Consider the following 25,555-nt stretch of genomic DNA (forward strand, 5'->3'; position numbering starts at 1 on the left):
TCGAGACGCCCCCACTCCAAGGATTCGGTGCCCCTGTTCCCACTCCTTTTCATCCCTCGTTTCGCCCCCGTCGCACACCCTCGTCTCGTCGATGATTGCCATCCTGTAAGAATACTGTTGCAGGACTGGGGGGGCGACCCAAGAGGTCAAACTTGATAAAGAGTTGGTTAAAATCTTGGTCTTAGGGGGAGGGGTATCGTTAATTCGGTGAAAAAAAAAGAAACTTCTTTGTACATTTTTCTACAAATTACAGGCAATTTATTTTATATTAACTGATTACAGTATTGTAGAGTAACGTTTCAAGAATATTTTCTGAAAATGTCTGTGGAATATATTAAAAACTAAGCCGTTGGCAGCAAATCTTCGGAGGCGTCTCGAGAAAAATGTTGTTTTGCGGTGACGGTTGTAATCGCTGGGTCATCTGAAATCAAAAAATCAAATTGATTTTATTAAAATACGTTGCATGTATCTTGTAGAAAAAAAATTTTAAAAGTGTCTTTTTTTCCACCGAATTAATGATACTAAATCATTGTAACAGATTTCCTTTTTTTTTTTTTTTTTAATAATCAATTCAATATTTTTATTTGACAATCACAATTAATATCGGTGAAACGTTGTGAAATTAAATATTTCACGATGCTAAATTAATAAAAACAAGCGTTTTGGTCAATGTCACTCATGAATTTGGAAAAGATCGTCTTTATAAAATGAGCAATGTATAGCAATCTAATAAACTATAACTATTTCGAAACAATCTGAAAGAAAAACATCGATAGCTAAATTTTCGTTTATAATGCCTTCCGTGTTTTTTATTTCGGTATTTCAGAATAGATCTTCGTAGCTTACGAATACGATAATTTGATAAATACTCAATCTACGATTGTCTCCTAATATAATTAATAAGAAGTATCGATTTTTAGCGAACCCATCTCCTTAGAGTCGGATAACCCTTCAAGGTTTTCTCCAGGTTTTCGTAATTTTCTATTTTTACTGTGCAAGCCTAACACAGGTAGAGTAAATTCCTGTTCTAGGAGAGGGCAGCATCTGCAGCCGCCTTTTCTTTGACCCGAGAGAAATTTTGGGAGATTTCGATGCGTGGATACCTGCATAGTTCAGCAGCCGGCAGCAGCCCGTTAAGGTCTTTGTACTCCTGAAAGATGTTTTCATTCTTTTTTTCTTTCACAGTTTTTATATAATTGTGGGTCTATTCTCGTCGATCCTGCAGCACGCGCCCGTCGTGTCCGCAGCTTGACGCATCCGTGATCCTGCAGTTTCTAGGCAGACTTGCAACGAGATCACGCATAGTTAATTTCAAAGAAGTTGCAGCAGCTGCCGAAATGCATACACAATGCATGGACTGAATATTTTTGAGACGGTTTAAAATTCAGCCCACGCGTTACCCTCGCTTCAATACTATACGGAGCTTATACCGCACTATGCTGAGATTCGTAAGATGCACCACTTGTTTATAATTAGCACACTATAGATTCATTGACCAAATTTAAGAAGTCCCTTGTTGCATAAGTATTTTTTTAATCTTATAGTAGTATTGTTATTATAGTATAATATATAGAGTTTAAATCTACGTTTTGACCTTTTATACGTGTTTTTGATTGAATTAAGATGGAATATCAGTGTGACAGGCTGAAAAGTGAGGTATTTTTTGGGAATTTGTTTTAAAAAAACGGCCCGATCGAATTATTTGGGATTTTTTTGTATTTATTATTGAACCATTGAAGTATACAAGGAAATTTTTTTTTTACTTTTAGTACATTTTATAAAGTAGAGGAGCGGTCGCAAAGTGGCGTCTCAAAAAAAAAAAACTACCCGACAGTTGACTACATAAGTGCCACAGCAAGCATCTGAACTCAAAAATTCAAAAAGATTATGAAATTATAATAGTATAGATATCGCAGCATTGTAGGAAATTTGAAAATTTTGATTGGAAAAAAAATGGCGGCCATTTAAAAAAAAAAAATCGAATTTTACACAAAAACTTTACAGTAAATTATGAATAAAAAAAAAGTAAGCAATTTAAAAAAAAAAACTCTACGATGCCACTATAGCGATAAGTTTTCTGAAAAGAATCCTTTTTGAATGAAGTCGATTGGACAAAATTTGACAGAGTTATGCTGTCAACCAGTTTTTTTTTTTTAATTTTTGTTTTCCTAACTTTCGAATTAGGCGGCCCAGCCGATTCATCCTTAATGCAGCAGGATTATGAATGGGGTTCACATTCGCTTCCACGACTTACGCTGCTTCGGACAACCCCTCGACTACAGCAGCGGATGTTTGTTTGTCGGAAAAGTCACTTACCGGGCTTTTCTCTCATAAAAAATTTACGGACAGTTATTGAATTTCATCGCAACTACCTCTTCTTTCTCTCGGCCATACTAATGCCCCGAAAAGCACTCAGGTGCAAAAACCTTGCACAAAGTAGAGATATAAAAGTTATGACTCGTTATTAACAAAAATTTCTTCTTCATCTTTAAATCCATGGAAATCACTACTTCCAAAACTTTTTAAATTGTTTCCAAAACTACCCGCATAAAGAAGGAGGAAAATGAATTGTTGGTATTGCAATAAATTTTTATTACACCAACTAGGCTTTAAAAATTCAACTTAATTTTTGAAGTAACCGTCTACTATTTGAGCGGCGACTTCGTTGGCAGTAATATTCTCTTTAAAATGCTAATCGTAAGACTTGTCTCGTAAAATATGTGATTTTTAGTTTGTAGTCAACTGACGCACGTTTTATCGCCAATGGGTTTTATTTACTTGGAATCAAATTTCATACTATGAAGTCTACCGAGATATATTTGTCAGGTCAATTATGGATAAACTGAATATAGTGGAAAAGTGATCCTTAAATCTGACACAGGTTTCTCATCAAAGAATGAACCCCGTTTAGACACCACCGGATATAACACAGTCCGATTGGACACCGAGAATTGAAACGATTTCAAAAAGTCTGATCGTAAGTCAATGATTTTGGACACAAAACGATCGGAAACCATCAACAGACCTTCCGTTTTTAGCAATCGGTCCGAAAATGGGACTTCAGCATTATCTTTTCACTCCAGGAAAATGTTGCTTTCAATCGAATGCTCTAAAATCTATTTAATTTCTTGATCTGTCAGAGTCTGTTTAGGGTTCGGTACCGAAAATCGCTGGTGTCCAATCGAACTTCTGGAGATTGGTTCAATTTTTGATGTCGAATAATGCCGGTTTTCCATCGAGTGGTATTCAAACGGGTATTTCCCGTGTTGGATGTAAGGTGCTTGGTAACGTTTCTTCAGTCAACGTTGATAATGTGCAGCAGAGCTTCGCCGTAGGCCGACAGATGACGGCATTACACGGTAACTTGATCTTATTCAGTGTATGTTCCAGCGGAATGGCCATATACTGTGACAAAAGTGCCGATAAAAAATAAACTATACTGTACTCTTATTCGGTATGCATTTGCTTTCCATACCGCTAAATTTCCTTGCAACAGACAAATTTTTAATAAAGATCTTATGGCATAATATCGAAAAGTACCAATATTTCCAACACGTGAACGGGTAGTTCTGTAACATTTGAGTTTTCGTCTATTCTGCACGATTTTCTAGAACAGCAATTCCAGATTTCAACCGAGTAGATCTTAATGAAAACTTGTTTTTTATTCATCATGTTTTTATGTTTTGAAGGGGGGTTATAATAATAAGTGATTGAAGCTAACCAAATGTAATACGGTTATATTTTGAAAATATATAATTTGAAAATGGGTGAAGATGAAAATCTGAAAATCAGTGTAGGGTATGCGGAATGCACCACTGTACGATTCACTTTAATAAAATTAGGTGTTTCCGTCAATTTTCCGAATTTTTCCCAACCAATTCCCACAAGAAGAATCACAAGCCCTATCATATATTGCTCAAAGTTTGAAGGGATTTCATATTACTTATGAAAATAAAAATTACAGCGTATCAACCGAAAGAATGTACATTTTCTAATGAGGTTTCACGATAACGATCCATGCCCTTGTGACTACGCTTTGCAAAAATAATTTATTTTCGATCCTTTCTGTCATACTTATATACTTTAATTTTGTTTTGCTAAAGTTTCTTAATGTTCGCAAAACAAACGTTGATTCTCCAAAAATCGAAAAAAAGTGTTGTTTGATTTTTCGAATTTGTTTATAACTTGACAAAAAAAATGTTTGAACCTGAAAATTAAACTTTATTACAGTTATAGCGATAGTAACGTACGGTCAAATTATGAATCAAACCCCCACTAAGGTTGTTCACCCACACTTATCCAGCTACTACGGCCTTTTTCTCTTCAGCCGTCGAGTATGATTCACATGTCATCCATTAGCTTGTGGACGGCCAATAGCGAGGTCTGTTGAGGTAAAGCGACGTTGTGGGGTTTGCTTTAAAACAGCAAAAGACTGAGTCAACAACGAGATAATCCGCGGGCGAGTTCGCTTTCAGATAACGAAATCGGCTGCAGTGCGATAAAATAATGGTTGAATACCTGTGCGTGGATTCGGGCAGGTCGTATTGTAAGTAAAGAGGAAGTATCGCCGTGGGTTTAATTCTGAGGCGCATCAAACGCGGATTTGAGCGATATTCCGAGTCAAGAATCAACTTTCACGGTTTAGGGCGTCGCCCAATGCCAGTATGCCTCTGGTGTGGATGACTTCCAATTCAAAAGCTGAAGCAGCGCGGTTATAGTGAGTGAGTGACACAGTTATACCCCGAACACCTGATTACGTGCGCGTAACATGCGCTAAGTTCACGGCGAACGAAACTTACAGCGGTGAATATACCTAGACACAAAGTGCTTGGTTCGACAAAAAGGAGAACTTTTGCGTTTTCGAGATACATATAATTATATTCCATTGGGAATTGAGCAAAGATATACAATTCATTTTTTACCAAGTTGTAAGAGAGTTTTTCGACATACCTATATATAATTTTTTAATATACCTAAAAAAATTTGCAAAGAAATTCACGGTAATCACTTACTTATTGCATACAAATTTTACATATTCGAAAACGTTCGGAATTGTTCTTTTTCGATCTATACGTATTTACGTGTAGAATTTTCTTATATGCTGCATTATACGTGCGGTGGAATTCCATCTTATAGGTACATAAAAGTGGTTATAATCGGTCATTTTAAGTAATTGCATTTCTTGTCTACTTAATTGTGATCGCGTGTGTGACTTGTGAGTATAACGTTTAACTGCACAAGTGCCGTCAATTGCCGTTCTTGAGAGTTTAAAGATGCGCTCTGCCCTAAAGGCTCGATAACTTTCCAACATGTACAAAGGGTCTTTTGTTGATAGATCATTCCGCAGCCTCGAATACATTTTTTACGAGTCAACTTAAAGTCTAGTAATTGATAAGATCCCCCCCCCCCCCCCCCTTCAGTTTCGTTTTTATGTGCATTTTCAAACTCGACGTTTTGGAGACATACATTATTGTTTTTAAATCGATATGTCATAAATTACCGGTCCAAAAACTTTTTTTATGCTTTAAAAACGAAAAATCGTATGTATGAAACGATATTTGATAAGCCTTTCGATAGGATTTACGGACTCTCCTGAGAATTTGCTAAATTTTACTTTTCTTTCGAATATGTTAGACATTGAAAGAAAACTATTTACCATGTCTACTTATTGTTAGTTTGTTGAATATAGCTAATGGATCCTCAAGAGTGAATTGAATGCGAGACAGCTTCGTAAAGTTAAACCTTTATGTGACCTGTAGTTCATCAGTATCCTGTAGTATCACATATCCTCGATGTACATGGATTTACGAAAAAACAGTGGCGTTTAAAAATTTGAAGAAATGTGAAAGTCGATCTAACAATAAGTGGTTGACAAAGAAAATAGCTATAATTGTCAGTAAAGAAAGAATTCATTATTAACATGATCCGAACAACTAGATCCTATTGTTTACATGGTGTATTGCATACTTCATATACAATTTTTATTGCATCATAATATATAGAAAGATCACAACGTAATTGCACAGGAATTGCATGTAATGATCGAGTTGTAAACAAAGTATACAAATTAGTATTATAACTGTAATCCGGTTTCGTATCAATCCTATCCGTACCGATCGAGTATTCTTGTTTTTTATTTACCGTTTAATTAATAAGCAAATGAACGAAATCTGCTCAAATTTCTCCAAACTATTACTTGTTTGTCGCAGTATTCGTGAAAATTAATCGTTTGCATAACTAAATCTGAGATTTTTGGTCTCGTGTTAAAATTTTTTTATATTCCACGGGCTCACGGCGAAAGTTATTCCGCACATGAGCATTATTATACGTATAATTTTTACAGATATATATATATATATATACGAGAGTATACAACCCATAAACTCGATGAGGATACGATGTAACCCGCAGTGAACCGAATGTGTTACTAAACAATTATAAGTGACTGACACTTGGTGACCAGTGTTCAAACTTGTAACAAAACAGTTATTAAACCAAACTTGGTGATTCGTGTAACTAGTTGCGACTAAATCTAGTGTCTAATCGTAAGAATGCTCGCGAGAATCTAAACCTTTCCCTTTGACGTTCCTTCTACAAGGCGAATATAAACAGCGGCGTACGGTAGATAAAGTCAAAGTTCGTACCTGTGTTTACCTGATGCCTGCTCATCGCGACGCGTCTCACTGACCGTGGAACTTGTCCAAAACCGAGTATAACCAAGGGACTAGAAAGATGGCCGCGTGTCGAGCGCACGCCCACTTGTCCCGAGTTTGCTTATGTCTCGTGTTTATTTCCGCCTTGGTGTTTGCTCAGCAGCAAAATCAACCCAGCAACCGATACTCCGTCAGGGATTCACCGTACCTTCCACAAAACACCGGGGACTATCGGACCTACCTTTACAATGGCAGAAGGTACGGGCAGCAGCCCAACTATCTGGACCCCCTTTACAACCGAGGACCTACGCGGGCCCCCGAGAGTCGCTACAACTACGGGGTAAGGCCCAATTTCACTACCTGATCGCTCGTTTGCCGTACTTCAACGCCTTTCAATTTTTCGAAGGAACTGCACAAGCGTTACGTTTCAATTAAACACGTATTTATACTCACACTAGGATTTGTCAGCAACCGTGTGATTCACAATTTTTTCTTGTCGCCCCCTCCCCCCCCCCCCACTGATCAACGACATCTTTTCAAACTTTGTGAGACTATGGATGTTGGCTTTTTTTGCTTGTTTGGTCATTTAAATGAATTTTTCGAAATATTCACACACGTACGTACAACATGTGTGAATATATTACAGCTGATTCTCACTCGTTTTGAGTATGCAGTGCGTTTGTCATCAATTTTACAGTATTTTCTCAATTGTCACAGAAGCACAGTAGCAAACACTATCTTTACTATTTATCAAAGTTTACACATTGTTGGCATGAAAATATCGCAGATACTGCGATTCCAAACGCAATGTCGAATAAAAATATCAGAAACCATTTTTTTTTTCATTTAATTGTAAGAATTGCACCAGCATATATATTGTGATTAGTGATAATTTTAATTTGACTATGGGAATACCTTTTCTGGTGTTTTTTCTGTATAAAACAAATATTTCTTAGCATATCTGTTGTGGATACTAGATTTAGAGTTACACTATCTGAAAATTTTTAGGGTCAACGATCAATAGCGTAGGTTCTGATAATAGATTGAATACGTTAGGTAAACGCTGATTATAGCATTTTTTGGTATATTGCTAACCATTTAGCAGATATTCCCTAATACCAACAAAATTCGAGTTTTATTTGTTACATGTCACGTACGACTGAAATTGTTCACATTGTTTAAGGCTTGAATTTTCAATTCAAATTCTTGTACTTGCTTATAGACATCCTCCTGATAAAAATTTTCGGAAAACCAGTATGTAAACTTCTCTGAAAAACTTCGAATTTGGAAACAGATATTAGAAGCATCTCTGATTTTTTTCCGTAATATTTGAAAATCTTGTTTATCAGATTATATTCTCTCAGATACCAAATTTAGGAAAAAATTCGCACAAAATTCTGTATTTAGACCCTCAGATATTCAAAACCTGCTAAATTGTTTCTGTTCGCTGTTCCAAAAATCAGGGTTCTTCAGACAAGAGCATTTTTTCCAGGAGGGATATAGATATTTAATATATAATTACTGATAACAATATAAATATGAAACTATGATAAAAAATTTGCAAAATCCATTCAACATGCTTTTTTTTTTGCTAGAATTGAATAATCAATGGGAAGTGGTGAACTAAATTTTGACACTGCAAGCATCTCATAGAAAATGATTTCTTACAAATTCTGTAAATTTCTCATATCAACTTTCACAAATATTTCCAATTCAAAATTGCAAGCCTAATAGTTTGCTGTGGAGGGTAATGCGGTTTATTAATTGTTTCTTTAGCGATCGATTAACTCTGAAAATGTTTGAGAAAACTGAATTACAAATAAAGTTGATTTGAAATTTGGAGAAAACAATAATTATTTTGAATTCCAAGGATTACATTTTCACTTAGTGTTGTGAATAATTTGTAAAAAATAATTCATTCAAACTTCACTCAGACTGATTGTAAAATATGTGTAACAAGAATGAAGGGAAACTGAGAGGCACTGAAAACAATGAATATAAAACACAGGAAATGAGAGTAAATGTATATTATTATATGTGGCGTGATATAAAGACAACATTTTTCTGTGCCTACCATCATGCAGCAACAAAGCTTAATACACATGAAAGTGATTTAATATGACTACCAGGTCAGGTGGTTTGAATCGGATACCACAACATTGGCCTTTACTGCTTTTAAATTCCTGATTGCTTATGAATAAAAGCTTCAAAGTATCCTTCAATGATAAAAGATGCCTTTGGTTTGTAACGGTCATTCATGCCACCTTAATATCGTGTTTCAGGATGTCACTCCTAGATTACCATTGCCAGGTGTGCTGAGCGGTTGGCGTGCAGATCTACAAGGAAGAGAAAGACCAGATTCGAAAACTTTGGATCGAGATGTTTACGTCGTGACAAATTATGGCCAAGTTCAAGGATTTAAAGTGTATTTATATGACAACCCTGAAGCCAGGCACAGACCTTGGAGCGTACCGGTAGAAAGGATCACTGCAAATGTCAATGTTTTCTTAGGAATACCATACGCTACTCCGCCGGTTAAGGAAGGACGTTTTAAACCGCCTCGACCACACAAGTATTATATTCAATTACGTATTTCACTGTATTGTCTTTTTGAGCATAAGCCATAACCGTTTCTTTCGGCAATGCATGTACAATGTCAATGTTTGATAACGATTCAGACTGTGTTGAAATTATTATACTAGTTGAAGCGTCTTCCATAGTATAGACACAATATGCATAATATTTTTTCATGGCTTTCAAGGGGATGGCAACTTCTACAAGCCGTAGATTGGGGACCAGCATGTCCTCAACCTTACAGGTACACCGGTGTTTTGAAGGGTGTTAACGATGTTGATGAAGATTGTCTTTATCTGAATATTTTTTCACCCAATGTAAGTATAGAGGCAGTTGGAGATATTTAGGTGATCACCAATTATATTTATTTGCTTGGCAAATAATTGACAGATAATATTATAACGATATCAGTTGATTAACATAGTTTCAGATAAATAAAGACATAATAATTCTTTTCGCTATGCATGTGACAATGTTATTCGCGGAATTCTCCAGATTTAGCAATGCTAAGGTGGTTTATGCCATTATCAAAGTTGCATTTTACAGGACTATGTACTGATTTGAATTTTCCAAATTTTTTGTTCCAAATCTCTTCATTCCTATAAAGCGGTGACGTATTTTTGTCACTGACTTCTTTGCAAAGGAACAGTGATTAGCGCACCTTGATCGAGTAGTTGAGGAAATTTTATGGCGCTTAATATTAGTTACTTGTCTTTCCTTTCAACCATTAATGAACTGATTCATATATATCTGATGCCAGTTGATTTACTGATGATGTAACATATTGTTACAGATTGAGTCTGGATTGGCGAAACCATATGCTGTAATGTTCTACATTCATGGCGGAGAGTTTACGCACGGAGCAAGCAATTTATTCCCAGCTCATATGTTGGCAGCATTTTACGAAGTTGTTGTAGTATCATTGAATTATCGTCTTGGAGCACTTGGTAATTTTAATTCTATTAAATCTTTTAAAATCACGAAATACCAGTATGAATGGCTTGATGATGGAAACATCTTTCATCATATATGTTAATCGCTTCGTTTTATTGTTAATGTTTCTTAAGTTATTTTTTCTGCTATGCCTCATCCAAAATACTGGATTCTCTGGCTGGAGACACTCCAAATTTTCAGGTCGCAAGAGAATTTTTATGAATAGCCGTTCTTATTTAAATAATTATTTGAGTAATTTCAGAATACATTACACACCTATTCACCTGTCAAATCGCACAACGTTATATCTCCTCCTTCAATGCGATATTGTAAATTAATGGATTACACATACTCCAATAGCTTGCCCGGTGCTAAAAAAATGTATAAAACACTTGAACGCTTTCTTTGTTATAGGCTTCTTAAGCACGGGAGATGAGAATAGCCCTGGAAATTATGGCATACTGGATCAAGCTATGGCTTTGCGATGGGTATACGATAACATAGTGTATTTCAATGGAGATCCTCAAAGCATAACGATTTTTGGTCCAGGCGCTGGAGCTGCCAGTGCTGGTCTTCTGATGGTGGCTCCAAGGTCTGTTCAGTAAAAAAGTTAATCCTTTTTTTAACAGGGTATATATGAGTAGACTGCTATAAAAATAGGTTAATTTTGGAAGTTTATACATTGATAACCAATCATTCAATTCAATTGGGGTTTGTTTTATTCAAAATTATGTAGGTGGAGCTTCATTATTATATTCAAAAAAAATTATAATCAACTGATAGAAAGCATTGTTATTTACAATAACATCAATTTTCTCCCCCAGTGTGTATATGACAATAAGCATTCACATCCAATACGAAAAAACTGGAATTTTCTTGTATATAAATATAAATGAGAATGATTGAATTTTTCAAATAGAACACGGGACCTTGTGGCTAAAGTAATAGCACAGTCTGGTTCAGCATTGGCTGAATGGGCGATCATACCTGATAAATATCGGGTGCAGAACACTTCAAGAGTTTACGGTGAAATGCTGGGTTGTAGTATTGAAACAAGTTGGAAACTTGTCCAGTGTTTGAGAGATAGTCGTAGTGCGAATGACTTGGGCAATTCTGAGTTCCAACCAGATGTTGGAATATTTCCTTGGGGCCCAGTACTAGATCAGAACTTCACTGTACCAAAAGACACTTGGTACGAAGACTGGGGAGCTTCTGATTGGCATTTGTTCAATGAAATGCCTGAAGAATCTATAAAAGCTCGCAAATTTCGCAAAGGTCTTTCTTACATGACAGGCGTTACAACACAAGAAGCATCCTTCATTATATGTAAGTTTTAAAAGGAATATTAAGTCTGTAGAAAAAGCCTTCAATTTTGTTCAAGTACTCAAATATTGTAATTATATGGTGCACAAGATTAAAAATTGTTAATTTTTTATTTCAGATGACAATGATACATTGGCGAGAAATCAGTACACAATAAACGCACAAATTTTTGATCAAAAACTCAAAGAACTAGTTCTGCGGTACAACTATACACTAAATCCATTGGGTGTCTACGAAGCTATAAAATACATGTACACTTACTGGCCTGATCCCGACAATGTAATGTACATTCGAGATCAGTATATAAACGTAAGTGAAACTATAAATTGTTTAGTAGTATTTGATATTAGCTGTCTAGAATTTCAAAAAAGGATAACAACATAACATAGACAAGATTCGATTATTGTTTAACAAATCGTACAATGCATTGACTCTGATTGGTTTTCACAGCTACTGTCAGACTTTCACTATGTGGCACCTTCGGACAAAATTGCCAAACTATTGGTAGAAAAAAATGTTCCTGTTTACATATATGTTTTGAATACCACTATTGAAGCCTTGAGATATCCGTGGTGGAGACGTGTTCCCCATGACATAGAACATTTGTGGTTAACTGGTGCACCATTCATGGATGTGGGTATGTATTTTTTATGTTACACGGTATTCCCCCCGGTGGAAATGTTCAAAATTCCAATAAAAACTCTAAAACATTATGTGTAATATTCTGAAGTTGTCACCCATAATGTGTAAACTTACCAATAGTCAGAGAAGTTCGTCTGAAATAACGACTCAGAGATGTGAAAAATTTGGCACCAAGATATTAAAATTTTTGTTAGAGTAGGACTTGGATAATTTTATATACTTGTATCTATCAGCTTGTCTTTCCTGAGAACATTTCGAAACAGTATCAAAATATTAAGTCTTGCCTGTATATTACATCATCTCTGTTGAATTTAAGTAACATGTACTCCGTTTACTCTGTTGATTCCTTGAGAGATTATTGCATTCGGAGTTAGCTATAAATGATAAAAAGTGATAAAAGCGGAGGTAATTTATAACTTACAAAGATAACATTTCTTCCAGAGTTTTTTCCCACAAAACTGAAGTTAGATAGAAAGTTGTGGACGGACAGTGATCGAAATATGAGTCACTTTTTCATGAAAGCTTATTCCAATTTTGCTAGATATGGGTATGTAATCAAATAAGTGAAATTATATGTGTATAAAATCATTAGGTTTTGCAAAGCAGCATTTATTCAATGATAACAAAACGCTGTTGTTTAGTAAATAACCGAAACTTATCATTTTAGAAACCCGACACCATCACAAATACATGGCCTGCATTTTGATATGGCTAAACAAGGACAGCTTCGGTATCTCAACATCAATACGACTTTCAACAGTTCAATTTTAATAAATTATCGACAGACTGAAAGTGCCTTCTGGTCCATGTATCTTCCGACAGTCATTGGACGACTGGTTCCCACGTATCCTCCAGTCACAGAGGTATCTGTATAACTCATTATATATCATTAATTTGAATGTAAAGAGTTCACCAACTTTCGTCCAGCTTTTTCGGGGTCGAAATTTTTGGTTGCAATCAAAAATTTTTGCCCTAAAAAACTAGCCAAAGGCTATTTGATCAGCCCATAGACCTGGCCATTGGCGATGAAGCTTTAACAGAAATTTCTTGGTCTTTTAGTATTGGTGGGAACCGAAGCAACCTCTTCAAATTGCATTTTGGTCGATGTCTACGGCGTGCTTGCTGCTGGTTGTATTATCTGTGGTCTGTTGTATGCTGTGGCGAAATGCCAAAAGGTAAGGAAAGGTAAACAGAACCAAATCCATGAACTACTTATGAACAATTCCTGTCATGGGGATCGGTAGTGCATGTGAGTAATGGTTCTGGAATTTTAGTACTCTATAACTTGCTTATAATCGCATAAGTGTGTTGTATATTTTCCCCTTATTGACCGAACCATTCGGATTTGCCTACAATTCCATAAGTTCTGGTACGAGTCATACTTAGATGCAACCTTGAGATTTTGTATCTGTGAAAATTATGCATCACTGGAATCTGCCACTACACGTACTGAGATAAATTTCATTCGTAGCTACCCGCAAATTCCAGTAAAACGTATCATTTCCATATTGATCCAAATATTGTTGAAATTACAAATAACTATTTAGTTTGTTTATAGATGTCGACACTTCATTTTCTTATTCCAGCAACATTTAATCTGTTCGTTTAGTTTACTAAACTTTTTCGATTCAACAACAATTCACACGCAATTTATTGTTGCACCAACATCGAATTATCACTATAGTTATAAGAAAATATATTGCGAGTGAACATAAACGAAAAGAATAGTAACATATTTTATATATAGTTCCAATATTTCTCGGTCGGAGTAAAAAATTAAAATGAGTAAGAATTGCATTGTAACCACAATTAGAGATTTCCCTCGGTCTTCATGATCAATTCCCCATTATTCCCAGTTATTTTTTTAATGTGTCTTAGGATTTCAATTTTTATTGAACATCAATCTCCTGGTTGCTACTCCGAAATAAACGAACGACGTACTTTGAATTAATCGCAATACACCCTGTTCTCATTTGCCACATTATTTATGCACATAAATCGAATACAACACGTATTGTACTAACATTTATTATCTACCTATCTACATGCTTAGCAAAGTGAAGGCGGCTAGAATATGCGCAGGTACGTTTCTCACTGCTTGGTGGTTTTATCAGCACAATGCTAAAATATTTAGCGATCCATCTGTAAATAGCATCACTTTTGTTCATACATCTGCTAATCTTCTTTCCAACACTGGGGTATTCGTTTTTTCACTATCCCTAAAAAGAAACCTTGGCAGATCACTTTGAAACAGATGCTGGTTTTAAATATTTGAGATAGTAAATTTCGCTTTGCACAAAAATAAAGAATAAACCGGAAGGCTTGGAACAGAGTTTCATAACATTTGCCGATATTTTTTGTGCTTAGACAATCTGATCACTACTACAGCGGAGACATCTTGATGATGCGAGAAGATAATCATTCGCAAGGAATAGAGAACTTGACCCAAAGTTCCAAGGAAAATGTTTATGAGTACAAAGATGCTCCAACAATGAAGTCGCGGGTACCGCGCCAAAACGAAAGCAAGCTTCAAGAGCGTTTAGCTCAGAACCGTAAATTCAGTTCAACACCATCGTTAAGGACTAATTCTAACAGTTCTTTGAAAGATATGCGATCTGATACTTTTGTCACAAGTTCACCTAATGGGCAACCAAAAATAAACAAAGCTAGAAGTCAGAATTCTTTATCGAAAAGCAAAAGTAAGACTCAATTAGTTCAAGGTGTTCCACAAACAGCCGTTTAACTTAATTAACTGTTATTGATCGTTACTCTCTGCAGAGAATACAATGTTTGCGAAAAAAAATGGAGTATCATCAATTTACAACTATTGTAAAACTGTTGGTAACGTATTTTCAACATAGCCTTAAATATATTTACATTCCGCCCTGATGTCGGATGCAATTAATCGACAGATCGGCTTTCCAATTAATTGCTCAATCGAAATTTAATCGAGCAGCCCTAATCTGTCATAAAAATTGTACAGGTTTTATTCCACGTACATGTAAAGCACCACAGCGAATTTCATGCGAATTTTTGTGCAATCATTTCGCCAAGTTTTACTCCACCGATATTCCAATCGCGTAAATTTGTAAATAAAATTATTTTGCAATTTTTTATAAGCGAGTTACCTTACGAATCACGTATTTTACTCATGCTGACAGAACTTTCGAATTTATTTGTATCCTTTTTCTAACAGCGTATTGGCTAGATTATTTCAGCCAGTTGTCAAATACATTGTGCCTCACATTCTATTTGTGAAAGTAAATTGCCACTAACGATGTTATCGTTATTACCGTTCTAACATATTCTACGTGTGTTAGAGATGACAAACAATTGAATAGAAAACATTAAAAGTAAGCTAAATTTTGATAATGATACAAGCAAAACTCTTAATATATATTTATATACATATATATATATAGAGATATATACATATACATGTATAAAATTTTACGTGCATATAGTGTCTGATTTTAATAGGTATAAGTTGATAATTTTTATGTCATGCGATTGCAAGTAATTTTTAGCTATACGTTACACACATACGAGAAGTGATAAGTTACTTAGCACGAATTGTCCGTCCAATTACGAATGTATAGAAGTTCGAAAAATAATTTAAGTAGTGTAGAGTACATATACATATATACCTTATATATTTATATGTTTTGTGCTATATTCAATCATACATATATGTATACATTATACATCTATATAGTGCAAAACATATTGATTTTTGCGAGTCACGTTTCTTTCTATTGAAGTAAATTTTTCAAGTACAAAGTTTCATTTAAGTAAGAATTTTACCAATGGTTGGGTGAATCAAGACGCTCTTGAATTATTACAATGACGTAAACTGCAATTTTTCCACATTGTGATCACATTATAATGCATCTCTAGAATAACGTCAACGTCGCGTGCCTTTAGATATATGTTCATACATGTACGGCTAATATCGTATCACAAGAATCATTGTGAATCATATCAATATAATGCCACGCAGCTAAAAGGACGCTGCTACTTTTATACTCATAAATATCGTTTATAATTCACGTTCATCACTTATTATAAATATAATTATTTTCACTCTTCATGAATGTTTGAATAAGAAGAAGTAAGCACAAGGATCAAATAGCGAAAATTTCTATGGTAAATTTTTTATATCTTCATAGTGTCGCGCGCACCTACTAAGAACTAACATTTGCTGTAATTAAACAATAAACACAATTCTCTGAGGTATTCAACATATTTAACAAATCCATTTAATCAACGGATTCTTTCAGGCCATATCTGCTGTTGAATATGAACTGAATCACTTGATTTTTTTTATACAAACGTCGGTCTATGTTTTACGAGAATTTACATTTTGACAGGATATCATCCATTATTACTAAGTTACATATATTTTAACTGTCACACATGTATATTTATATCTGTGAATAATAATTTGAGATTTTCTACCGTGTTAATTGTGTTAGTGTATATCTGATTTCTGGATTTCATTAGAGCTAGAATACAAAGATAGAAATAAATGTATAGACAAAGCGACGTAATTTCCACCAGCTACCCGGTATAACATTAAACGTATCACATCGCAAATTTTCATCCGTGTACAATTCTACCCGAGTGATGTGAGAAACATTATGTGATTATAGAAAATACTCACTCATCGACATGTATGCATTTACGTATAGAAATTATACTATTGTACAGTGCTTGATATTTATCTTCTTCACTTCGTTAACTTGAATTTACAAATGAAAATTATTACTGCACATATACTAGAAAAGTAGGGTCGGTGCTGCTTCGCCTTTACGTTGGTATACCATGAGCTGCATTTAATATGTTGATCATAAAAGTCAAAATTCCAAGAAACCTGGAAATGTTGTGTTATAAAATATTATGAAAATTTCAAAGAATCTCAACTACGATGAGGTAATTTATTCATAAAATTCTCCAATATTACAATTTATGCTACATGGCCACTTTGATTCGAATGTCCCAATAAATAGTAAAGCACAGCAGGCATTAGTTGATAATGACATCATTTGTTTCGTAGATGTAAAAGAAACATGTTTCACCGATTCAAGACATCTTTAATGTGTCAAGCAGGAGAAAAATTTTAACAGTAATGCGTGATCATATTCATCTGCCTGTGAATATGCTGGCCTACGTAATTTACTTAATAATTGTCGTAGCAATATCATACAGCAAATTCTGAATCAGTAACTAACGCTTACGTGATGCAGCATTGTGGAGTATCTCAATAGCATTTACTGCACTGTAAAAGATGAGGTGCACGTTGTACCTTATTCAGCACAATGGTGAAGCAGCATCCTGAGGTAGGATTTTCTAGTGAACCTAGGTATAGGTATATTTCCGTAATTTTGATGGCCAAGGTTTCTACCCTACCTGAAAACCTCAAAAACCTTGAATACTCAGGGATTTTTGTTTTAGTTGATTAAATTATGGAAAAACCTTGAAATTTTGTCGAGTTTCTGGACAAACTGAATCTTGAAACCCAAACTTTTATATTGTTCCAAATGTTACAGTCTTAGCAAAATACTTATCATAACTGCAGTGCATGCGTCATTCAGTATCGAATGAAAAATTCAAGTATTTAACGAAGCACAAAGACTTTCAAATAAATATGACAGAATTTATAAGAATTGTTTGAAATTTTCCGTTGATCATTTCGATTCTGCAAATAGGAAAAAGTCTCGGGAAATTTATAAATTTTTATCTCGTAAACCCGGAAAAGTTAGAGAATTTTGCAATATAAAGTTAGTGGCAGCCTTGAATTTAATGCAATCAAATTGAACTTAAATTTTGACGCAGAATTACTTATTCACAGAAATGCAAGTCCGATGGCAAAGAGCGGGACAATCGATCAATACTGCCTAAAACTAGGTTCGATTCTTGCAGTATCGAGGTCCAAGATCCAAGAACAGCAATACTGTTGCTGAAATGCCAAGAAAACTCCGTTCTAATCAATGCTATAGCGGCCCTATCTAAATTTGGCTCCAAGAGTTCTGACAATCTTGAAATATTGTTCGATCTTGATGTCGTGGATTTAGTAATTCCCTTAACAGAACACGAAGACATATTCATACGAAGGTCTGACATTTTTTACAAGGACCGTGATGATTCATAACATTTCTTTCATTAATCTTCTTTATTAAAGTCTACGGTGATCTGATAATCCGATTAGATACATTTAGTAATTTTTTTCTTGTTCAAACTTCTTCGATAAGTCTTTACGCTTTAAGGATGAATGGACCTTAGAGTTTGAATCAAAATTTAAGAAAAGACAACAAAAATCGCTTCAAATATCTCCAGTAGCGTTATTTGTACCAATGATGGTGAACGCGAATAAAACAACATCCCTGCTATACTTAATAGAAATGAATATAATTAGTAACATTTTAATAACACACGATAACAACAGTTTGAAAAACTATCTTATAACTGGACCGTCCAAAACGATAAAACTCTGCAGTTTTTCTCCGATTCGATTCTAATATTTTTTTACTCTTTTTTCTCGCTGACCAAATATCCCTCCAAATTGCCTGAAAAACTTCCATTATGATTATAACATGGAATTGTATCTGTCTGACTAAACTTATATAAATATATTTTTATCCTTTGCGTGGATAATTTTTTGTAAAAAAAAATTATAGATGATCTTCGGAGATTTTCATGTTGGACAAAATAAGCCTACAAACATTATAATTGGATGAGAGAATCATTTCTGTTTAGTATAAGTTGGGATTTTGATTTACTTAAGTTCACCATCATCGGTATAAATTAAATTACTGGAGCTTTTTTGAACATTTTCTCTTCCTTTCCTGATTTTCGATTCAGACGGTAAGGGATCCATTCATGCCTTATATTTTTATTTTCCATTTATTCACCATTACATTATATTCATTCCACTCATTTTTCAAGCAATAAGCTCTAGTCAAATAACTCTCTATTCATAACGCCAATCGTTATTTTAATTCGGATTCATTTTATTCAGGTTCGCCACGAAATTGTTGGCGGAAATGGCCGCACTACCTAATGTACGCAACTCCTTGCTGAGTTCAGACTGTTACGTGCCTTATTTCACAAGCGTTTTACAGAATGATACGGACATTTTCATTCACGAGTTCATGACATTAATGTTTGCCGAATTATCAAAAGATATGTACGGTGTGGCTCAGATATTGAAACAGTTCGATAACTTCGACCTCTTGTTTGAGAAACTTCGGTCACCTGATCCCGACGTTAAAAAAAATTCAATTGAAATAATTTACAATTTGTTGAAAGATCCGCTGGGTGCACAAGAAATTATTAACACGAAGGTTTGAGACTTTTCAATCACACACTAATTGAAAAGGAAGAAGAAAAAAAAAAGAACTTTAATACTTACCGTTAATTTTCGAAATTTTGATGCAATCAGTCAGTTTTTAAACTTGTAATTTGAGTATCACATCATCATCGAATCACACAGTTATGTTTAATTGAATACAATTATAATCGTTGCTGTAACTATAACTCGCGGCGTAATAAATTTTGAGTAACTAGTTGATAGCTATAACCATATTTTAACCATTCCAGGATTTTAGTTTTCCACTGATCTTCGAGCTGCTCAAACAACCATACCCAGTGATACAGTTATTGGCACTTGACGTGACTAATTTGTTAGTTGCCAGAAACAAGGATGAAAATATACAAGAACTATTCCGTATATGTCGAGGTCCTCAGGCCTTACTAGACATACTCGATGTAAAAAAGCAAAGAAACCATAGAACGGACTGAAAATTACGTGATATTGTGGTTCGGTAACAGTTTACAGACATTTATTATACATTACAGAATGACGAATACGATGATTTACATGAAAAAGCATTAGAGATTCTCTTATCAGCATCTGACAATGAAAAGTCGGTAGAGTTGATTTGCAGCACAGGCGGTGTTCAAAGACTCTTAAAATACATGGAAAGCAGTGACAAAAAATTGACAGTGTGTCTTCTTAACGTCATCGTTCGCTTAGCAAATTCGGCAAGCAGCAGAAAGGTAGTGATGACAAGTCTAATATAACACAAGTAGTCATCAAGTCATTCCAGTAGTTTGGCACTCTCTTATTTCGTAATTGACTCGATACTTTTAGGAACTGTACAAACATGGAATTGTTCCGCTTTTGCTAAACTTCGTACACGAGTCTTCAAATCCTGACGTTGTTGGCGCGAGTTTTTACGGTCTTGCCAAAATGGTACAGTACAGCCCAGCAACAGAAGAAATCACATCATCCAATCCCATCCACAAGATACTTGGTAAAACTGTAAAGTAGTTATCTAACGACAATTAAACGTGGTAATAAATAACGCGGTATAAATATTGCAATGGTTTTAAGGCTTTATCAAAAATGAAAGTGTAAAGCAGCACGTAAGACACGCGGCTACGTATTGCTTGGCGGAATTGTTGGCATGCGACGCACAGAATTGTTCAAATTTGTTAGACATCAAAGGGCAGGTAAAGACATATGAGTTTATGTATCTTTTTCCTAAACAAACTTGCAAATACGATTATACGCGAGTCTACAAAGTTGATGTATACCGAGAGAAAACGCTGAAACTATACTGATTGAACGCCGAACTTGACGCGGGAGAGTTTAACATGTCGTTAAACAATAGAGTTCGATTACTTTACACATACGCAGTCGGTCACTCAGCCTGATAAGTTCAACCAGAGATGGTTTAACCGTTTATTTTTTCGGTATAGGTAGTTAGTTATACATCGTGAGATTTCTTGGTTACCAATATGGCACAAGCACATTCTTATTCAGCACAATGCTAGTAATAAGTCATACATATCCATGTAATGCAAATTAAGCTGAAAAGTTATTTTTTTATGTCTTCAGACATATTTGATATGGATGATAAAACAACCTATCGGTAATGTTCCGTTAGAGGCTCGTCTTACAACATTGCAGTGTCTTACGTCGATAGGAGGCTACCCTGAATTCAGAGAGCAATTTGTCGATGTAAACTTGATAGACGCTCTGTGCACCGCATTCGAAGTAAGCGGTTGACAAAAGTAAAATTTAATATAATTTTTAGTAGGTACACGTGCGACTGTAATATAATTTAAACAAAATCTTACGATGTTTTATTGCAGTTCAAAAATAGTTTTAATCTTGCTGAAGCTAAGGTGGCTCACTGCCGTGCATTGTCCATATTTTGCATTGAAAAAACTGCAAGAGATATATTTTTGTGTCTGGAGGGACCGAGAAAGTTGTATAATTTATTACTCGAATCTGAATCTGTTCCGGTTAGAGATGCTGCAGCTCAATTGGTTTCACAATTATCTGGCGATCAGGATGTCGCACCGTTACTTATTCTTGCTGGGTGTTTAGAATAGTAAGTTCAAAACAACATATATCCAATAGATAGTTAACAAAAACGTTCAACGATACGAACTTGCCGTATGAAAATGTAATCGAACTTGTAAATCTATTCGCATTCATATCTCGATTCATTATATACTGTAATGACAATTAAATAAAATAGAATGAAATAGAAAATTTATCTAGAAGTAGAATGAAACGAATTATCGTATACTGCACTTTGTGATCTGAATGAAACTCCATTTTTCTAGCATGATTGGACATAGATCAACTTCAAGAATTGTCCCGTCGTGGGAATCGTGTATCAAAGCACTGTTTAATTCCTATTTACCAGCAAAGTTCGCTTTTACCGGACGTTTGTCATTGCATGACATTACAAAAGACGGTTTTTACGTTATCCGCAAAAATGTTCATCCGTAAGTTTGTTGATACGACTTCACTTTATATTTAGCTGTTTCCCATATATATAACGTAGGATAATTCCGATCATAATTTTTAGAATTAAATGTGACTATATTTTTAATATATTTATAGGTTCCCGATTATTGAACAGTTGTTTACGCGTAGCTTAGACCTTGCCCAAACAATATACATGTGCGTTCCAGCACAGCGACGTCGATTGTCGAATCAAAACTCTGAAGTGGAAGATGATCAGATTATATCAAACGGTAGCTGAAATTTTAAATTCATACCTGCATTCATTTCATTCGTAATTATACAATGCGTGGGTCTCTCATTAATAGCTACTTTGAACTGATTGGCAAAAATATATTGTAATATTTCATTAATGCCTTAACCTTCCGGCTAACTTGTTTTCGGTTCGAAACAAAATGCGAGTACGATTGGATACGAATTTCGTGACAATGACTGGAGATGCAGCCGACATGAGAGAACGGGAGTCATTGTCACATAATTTGTATAGAATCGAACTCTGGTTTGTTCCGAAACCGAAAACAAGTCAGCCGGAACGTTAAGTCATTAATGAATATTACCGTATATTAAGTATTTAAATAATTTTTATAATCGTAATCTATACAGATCTCTTTAAAAATGTGGAAAATTAAAAATATTTGAATTATAAACAAAAGTTTGAATATCGATGATCCATTTTAAATCGCTTTAACATTGTTGACAATCTATCGTTCTAGTATCGTTATTTATTGATCGTAGTTAATGTCGGTGCAATTTTGTGATATTAAATATTTAATGATGCCAAAGCGGTGAAAAATAGTTTTCAAGGAGTTTGTAGGAAATGGTCTTCTGAATAAAGTGAGCCATCATAGAGTGAAATCAAACCAACGAACTAGATTTCTAATCATTTTGAAGCGATTTAAAATAAAGCATCTAAGATTTTCTGTATAATTCTAGTATTTTCTTTTCTTGATATTAGATACAGCGACTCGAAAAAATATTTATTCCGTACACAGGACGGATCTTACTAACGCTATAACGGGAGTTAAATCTGAGATACGGAAGACAGATTCGTTTTTATGGAATGCGGTCGAGTTATTCAAATGTAAACTTATTGCCAAGGAATCGAGAATTGCGTGAGTATTAATAGGCACTATTATTACCGATCATATCCGTGCTGATTTAATTTTGGCCAAGTTACAAGAAAATGCAAAGAATTTCCAATACCTGAAAAAGCGTGAGATTTCACCCATTTTGTATCCAGGAATGAGCAGGAAAAACCAGGACTCGTAAACATTTCTTTTATCAAGTCCCGAGCGAAAATGTTGGGCGAATTTGTGGCGCAGAAAATGTCGGGACCTGATCCAACGACAAAATGTATCGATCACCAGCTTGACATACATCTCAGCGAAATTAAACGTGACATTGGAACAAACGTAATTCCATTAGGACAGCTGCGAGTCGGATCGTACTTGGAACGAGCATTGTTGTTCAAAGTTATAGCAGATAGAGTTTGTTTGCCAGCTGCGTTAGTCCGCGGAGACTATGGAAAAGCATGGATTGAAATTGCTCTTCCAGAGGTAGAACTTTTTTAGAGTATATGTACGTAAAGCACGAATTAGACACTGCTTGAATATTACGATTTCATGGCTATTAGATGGAAACGCAAAGCAGCGAAGCAAGTCCTGTCGATGATGGTACGATCGACACTATCGCCGAGAAAGAAGCTGTAGCAAAATCAAGACCATCCGATAGGTCAACTGGTCATGCTCCATATTTTCAGGGTTCAACGAAAGAATTAGTCTCAGTCAACCAGACTTTGCTATCCATTTTTCCAACGAAACTGCTAAGGCCAAGTTACATTGTTGATTTGATGCGAGTGCCCGGAGAACTAATACCATTGGGCACCAAACAGGCTGACGATTATTGTAAATAATAGATATGATACAGAACTTTGAACTGTACGATAAGCTTTACCTGACTACAGAATTTATTGGGAGCTTCTAATCATCGCAAGGACATTATTTTTTAAGGCAGAATTTATATTTGTATACATGTTATTTGTAATAAACGTATTTTATCTCGTCGATGAGCGAAATATAGTTTCTGATTCGAAACATTTCGTGTTTTTATCATGTGGCATTTGGAACAAAGACGATGATTTGGTGTTACGAGTATAAAATGAAAAGTAGTTTATGTGTGCACCATGTTTTTATTAATCTTTCGCAAAGGAATTTAGCTCAATCCTTGCAATAATGATCTGCATATACAGCTGTAAACTTAACATCTACATAATATTTTGTTATATGTCACAATTCAATTCCTATATGTGAACTGTATGTATATAATATGTATACTTATTAATCATTCTACATACATACAACGAGAGGGGTTAATACTTTTACATGGTATTTGTTACAAGTTTACAACATTCGTCCGAAGAAACCTACCTGTTTAAGTTTCTGCGAAGACAATTATTATCGTTACATCGTCCAAGAAATTATAAACACATTCCAATATGAGATAACGACTGACTTTGCGTTATAAGCACTTCGAACGTGAACGAAAGCTCAAGTGGCTCAACACAGTTTCAATATGGTAACATACTATTTATATTACACATTACGTATTAAAACTTTTGTACTGCGAGACCTTAATAATGAAACGTAAGATAAATCACCTCATTTAACTATCTGATTTTTGGCTTTACAGATACAATACTTGAAAAACAATTAGTTAAAATAAATAAAAGTATTAATTGACGTAGTATGAATTTTCTCAAAAGTCTACTTTTGACGAATAAAGCACGTATATATGGACCCAAGATCTGATTGTTAGCTTATCAATTTTTTCGTAGCTTTTTTAAATAAGAATGACAAATTTACTCGTGTTTATACATTATAAAAAAAAAAACAAATATTCATTACATTATACGTAATTGGCAGTTTGCGTAAAAACAGAGGATCGGCACAATTCGAAATTAAACTCCAATGTTCGTAGATCGTACAAATAATATATGTGATATATCTAATGAAGTGGATTTGCACCATTTGCGCAAATAAATTATGTCGAGTTATTTTGCGCACCGAAGTATATTGTACTCTACAGATTTGAAAGAAGAATCGTATAAATTATATACTTTGGTACAGCTTGTTCGTTACAGTGCACCGACAATGAAAAATGCTTTTTTTCTATGTATTCAGAAACATGAAACTATCTCAATATGTTGCTTCGAGGCAAATTGATCTGCTCGTATGTAATTCTGAAACTAAATTAGTTTTCTTACGCAGCATTCATTGCTCGAGTTTCATTGTAAAGAAATCGATTATAGCTGACAGTGGGTGAAAAGCACTTTTTTTTTTTAAACTGTAACTCTGCTAATCGTGTTTTGTTGTGACGCTGTATAAAATACTGACAGGTGAAAATAAAAAATGGCGAGATTCTGGCTAGGTCGAAATTACCTGGTACGGGACGTATACGTAAAGCATTTATGTCACACGGTGAAAAAAATAGCGTATAAAGTACGTTATAAAAATAGTAGCAAAGGTTTCATAGAAAGTTATGACTCGTGAGTAATTTTTATGAGAAAATACTTCAATGTGTTCGGAAAGTGTACAAACTCTTGTAGAGT

The 25,555-nt window shown here is 34.8% G+C and overlaps 2 protein-coding genes and 1 long non-coding RNA gene across 6 annotated transcripts; 2 read left to right on the top strand and 1 right to left on the bottom strand.

The window, feature by feature from the left end:
* Positions 1 to 231: 231 nt before the first annotated feature.
* Positions 232 to 6,783, bottom strand: LOC124304124 (uncharacterized). Its single transcript, XR_006908063.1, has 2 exons — positions 6,645 to 6,783; positions 232 to 421 (listed from the first exon to the last, which is right to left on the bottom strand). It is a non-coding gene; the product is annotated as an uncharacterized LOC124304124 (long non-coding RNA).
* LOC124304120 (cholinesterase) lies at positions 6,733 to 19,239 on the top strand. 4 transcript variants are annotated; one of them, XM_046762165.1, is made up of 13 exons: positions 6,733 to 6,993; positions 8,936 to 9,225; positions 9,415 to 9,544; positions 10,021 to 10,174; positions 10,575 to 10,752; positions 11,080 to 11,486; positions 11,602 to 11,792; positions 11,934 to 12,120; positions 12,567 to 12,672; positions 12,793 to 12,988; positions 13,185 to 13,300; positions 14,179 to 14,207; positions 14,493 to 14,661. In XM_046762165.1, the coding sequence occupies exons 1-13, from the start codon at positions 6,733 to 6,735 to the stop codon at positions 14,525 to 14,527; spliced, it is 2,280 nt and encodes a 759-aa protein (XP_046618121.1). In that variant the 3' UTR covers positions 14,528 to 14,661. The 4 variants fall into 4 exon arrangements, with proteins under 4 accessions (XP_046618121.1, XP_046618122.1, XP_046618120.1 ...); XM_046762166.1 differs by lacking the exons at positions 14,179 to 14,207; positions 14,493 to 14,661 and adding an exon at positions 19,144 to 19,239 and having other exon boundaries at positions 13,185 to 13,310; XM_046762164.1 differs by lacking the exon at positions 14,179 to 14,207 and having other exon boundaries at positions 14,493 to 16,591.
* Positions 17,444 to 24,900, top strand: LOC124302858 (armadillo repeat-containing protein 3). The gene is made up of 14 exons (XM_046759426.1): positions 17,444 to 17,487; positions 17,961 to 18,272; positions 19,144 to 19,468; positions 19,725 to 19,892; positions 19,983 to 20,183; positions 20,278 to 20,440; positions 20,521 to 20,639; positions 21,028 to 21,186; positions 21,285 to 21,526; positions 21,765 to 21,929; positions 22,048 to 22,181; positions 22,904 to 23,060; positions 23,189 to 23,504; positions 23,582 to 24,900. Exons 1-14 carry the CDS (start codon positions 17,444 to 17,446, stop codon positions 23,858 to 23,860), a joined length of 2,784 nt encoding a protein of 927 aa, XP_046615382.1. The 3' UTR covers positions 23,861 to 24,900.
* The last annotated feature ends 655 nt before the right edge of the window (positions 24,901 to 25,555 follow it).

Source organism: Neodiprion virginianus, chromosome 4 (assembly GCF_021901495.1).
Source record: "Neodiprion virginianus isolate iyNeoVirg1 chromosome 4, iyNeoVirg1.1, whole genome shotgun sequence".
Lineage (NCBI taxonomy): Eukaryota > Metazoa > Arthropoda > Insecta > Hymenoptera > Diprionidae > Neodiprion > Neodiprion virginianus.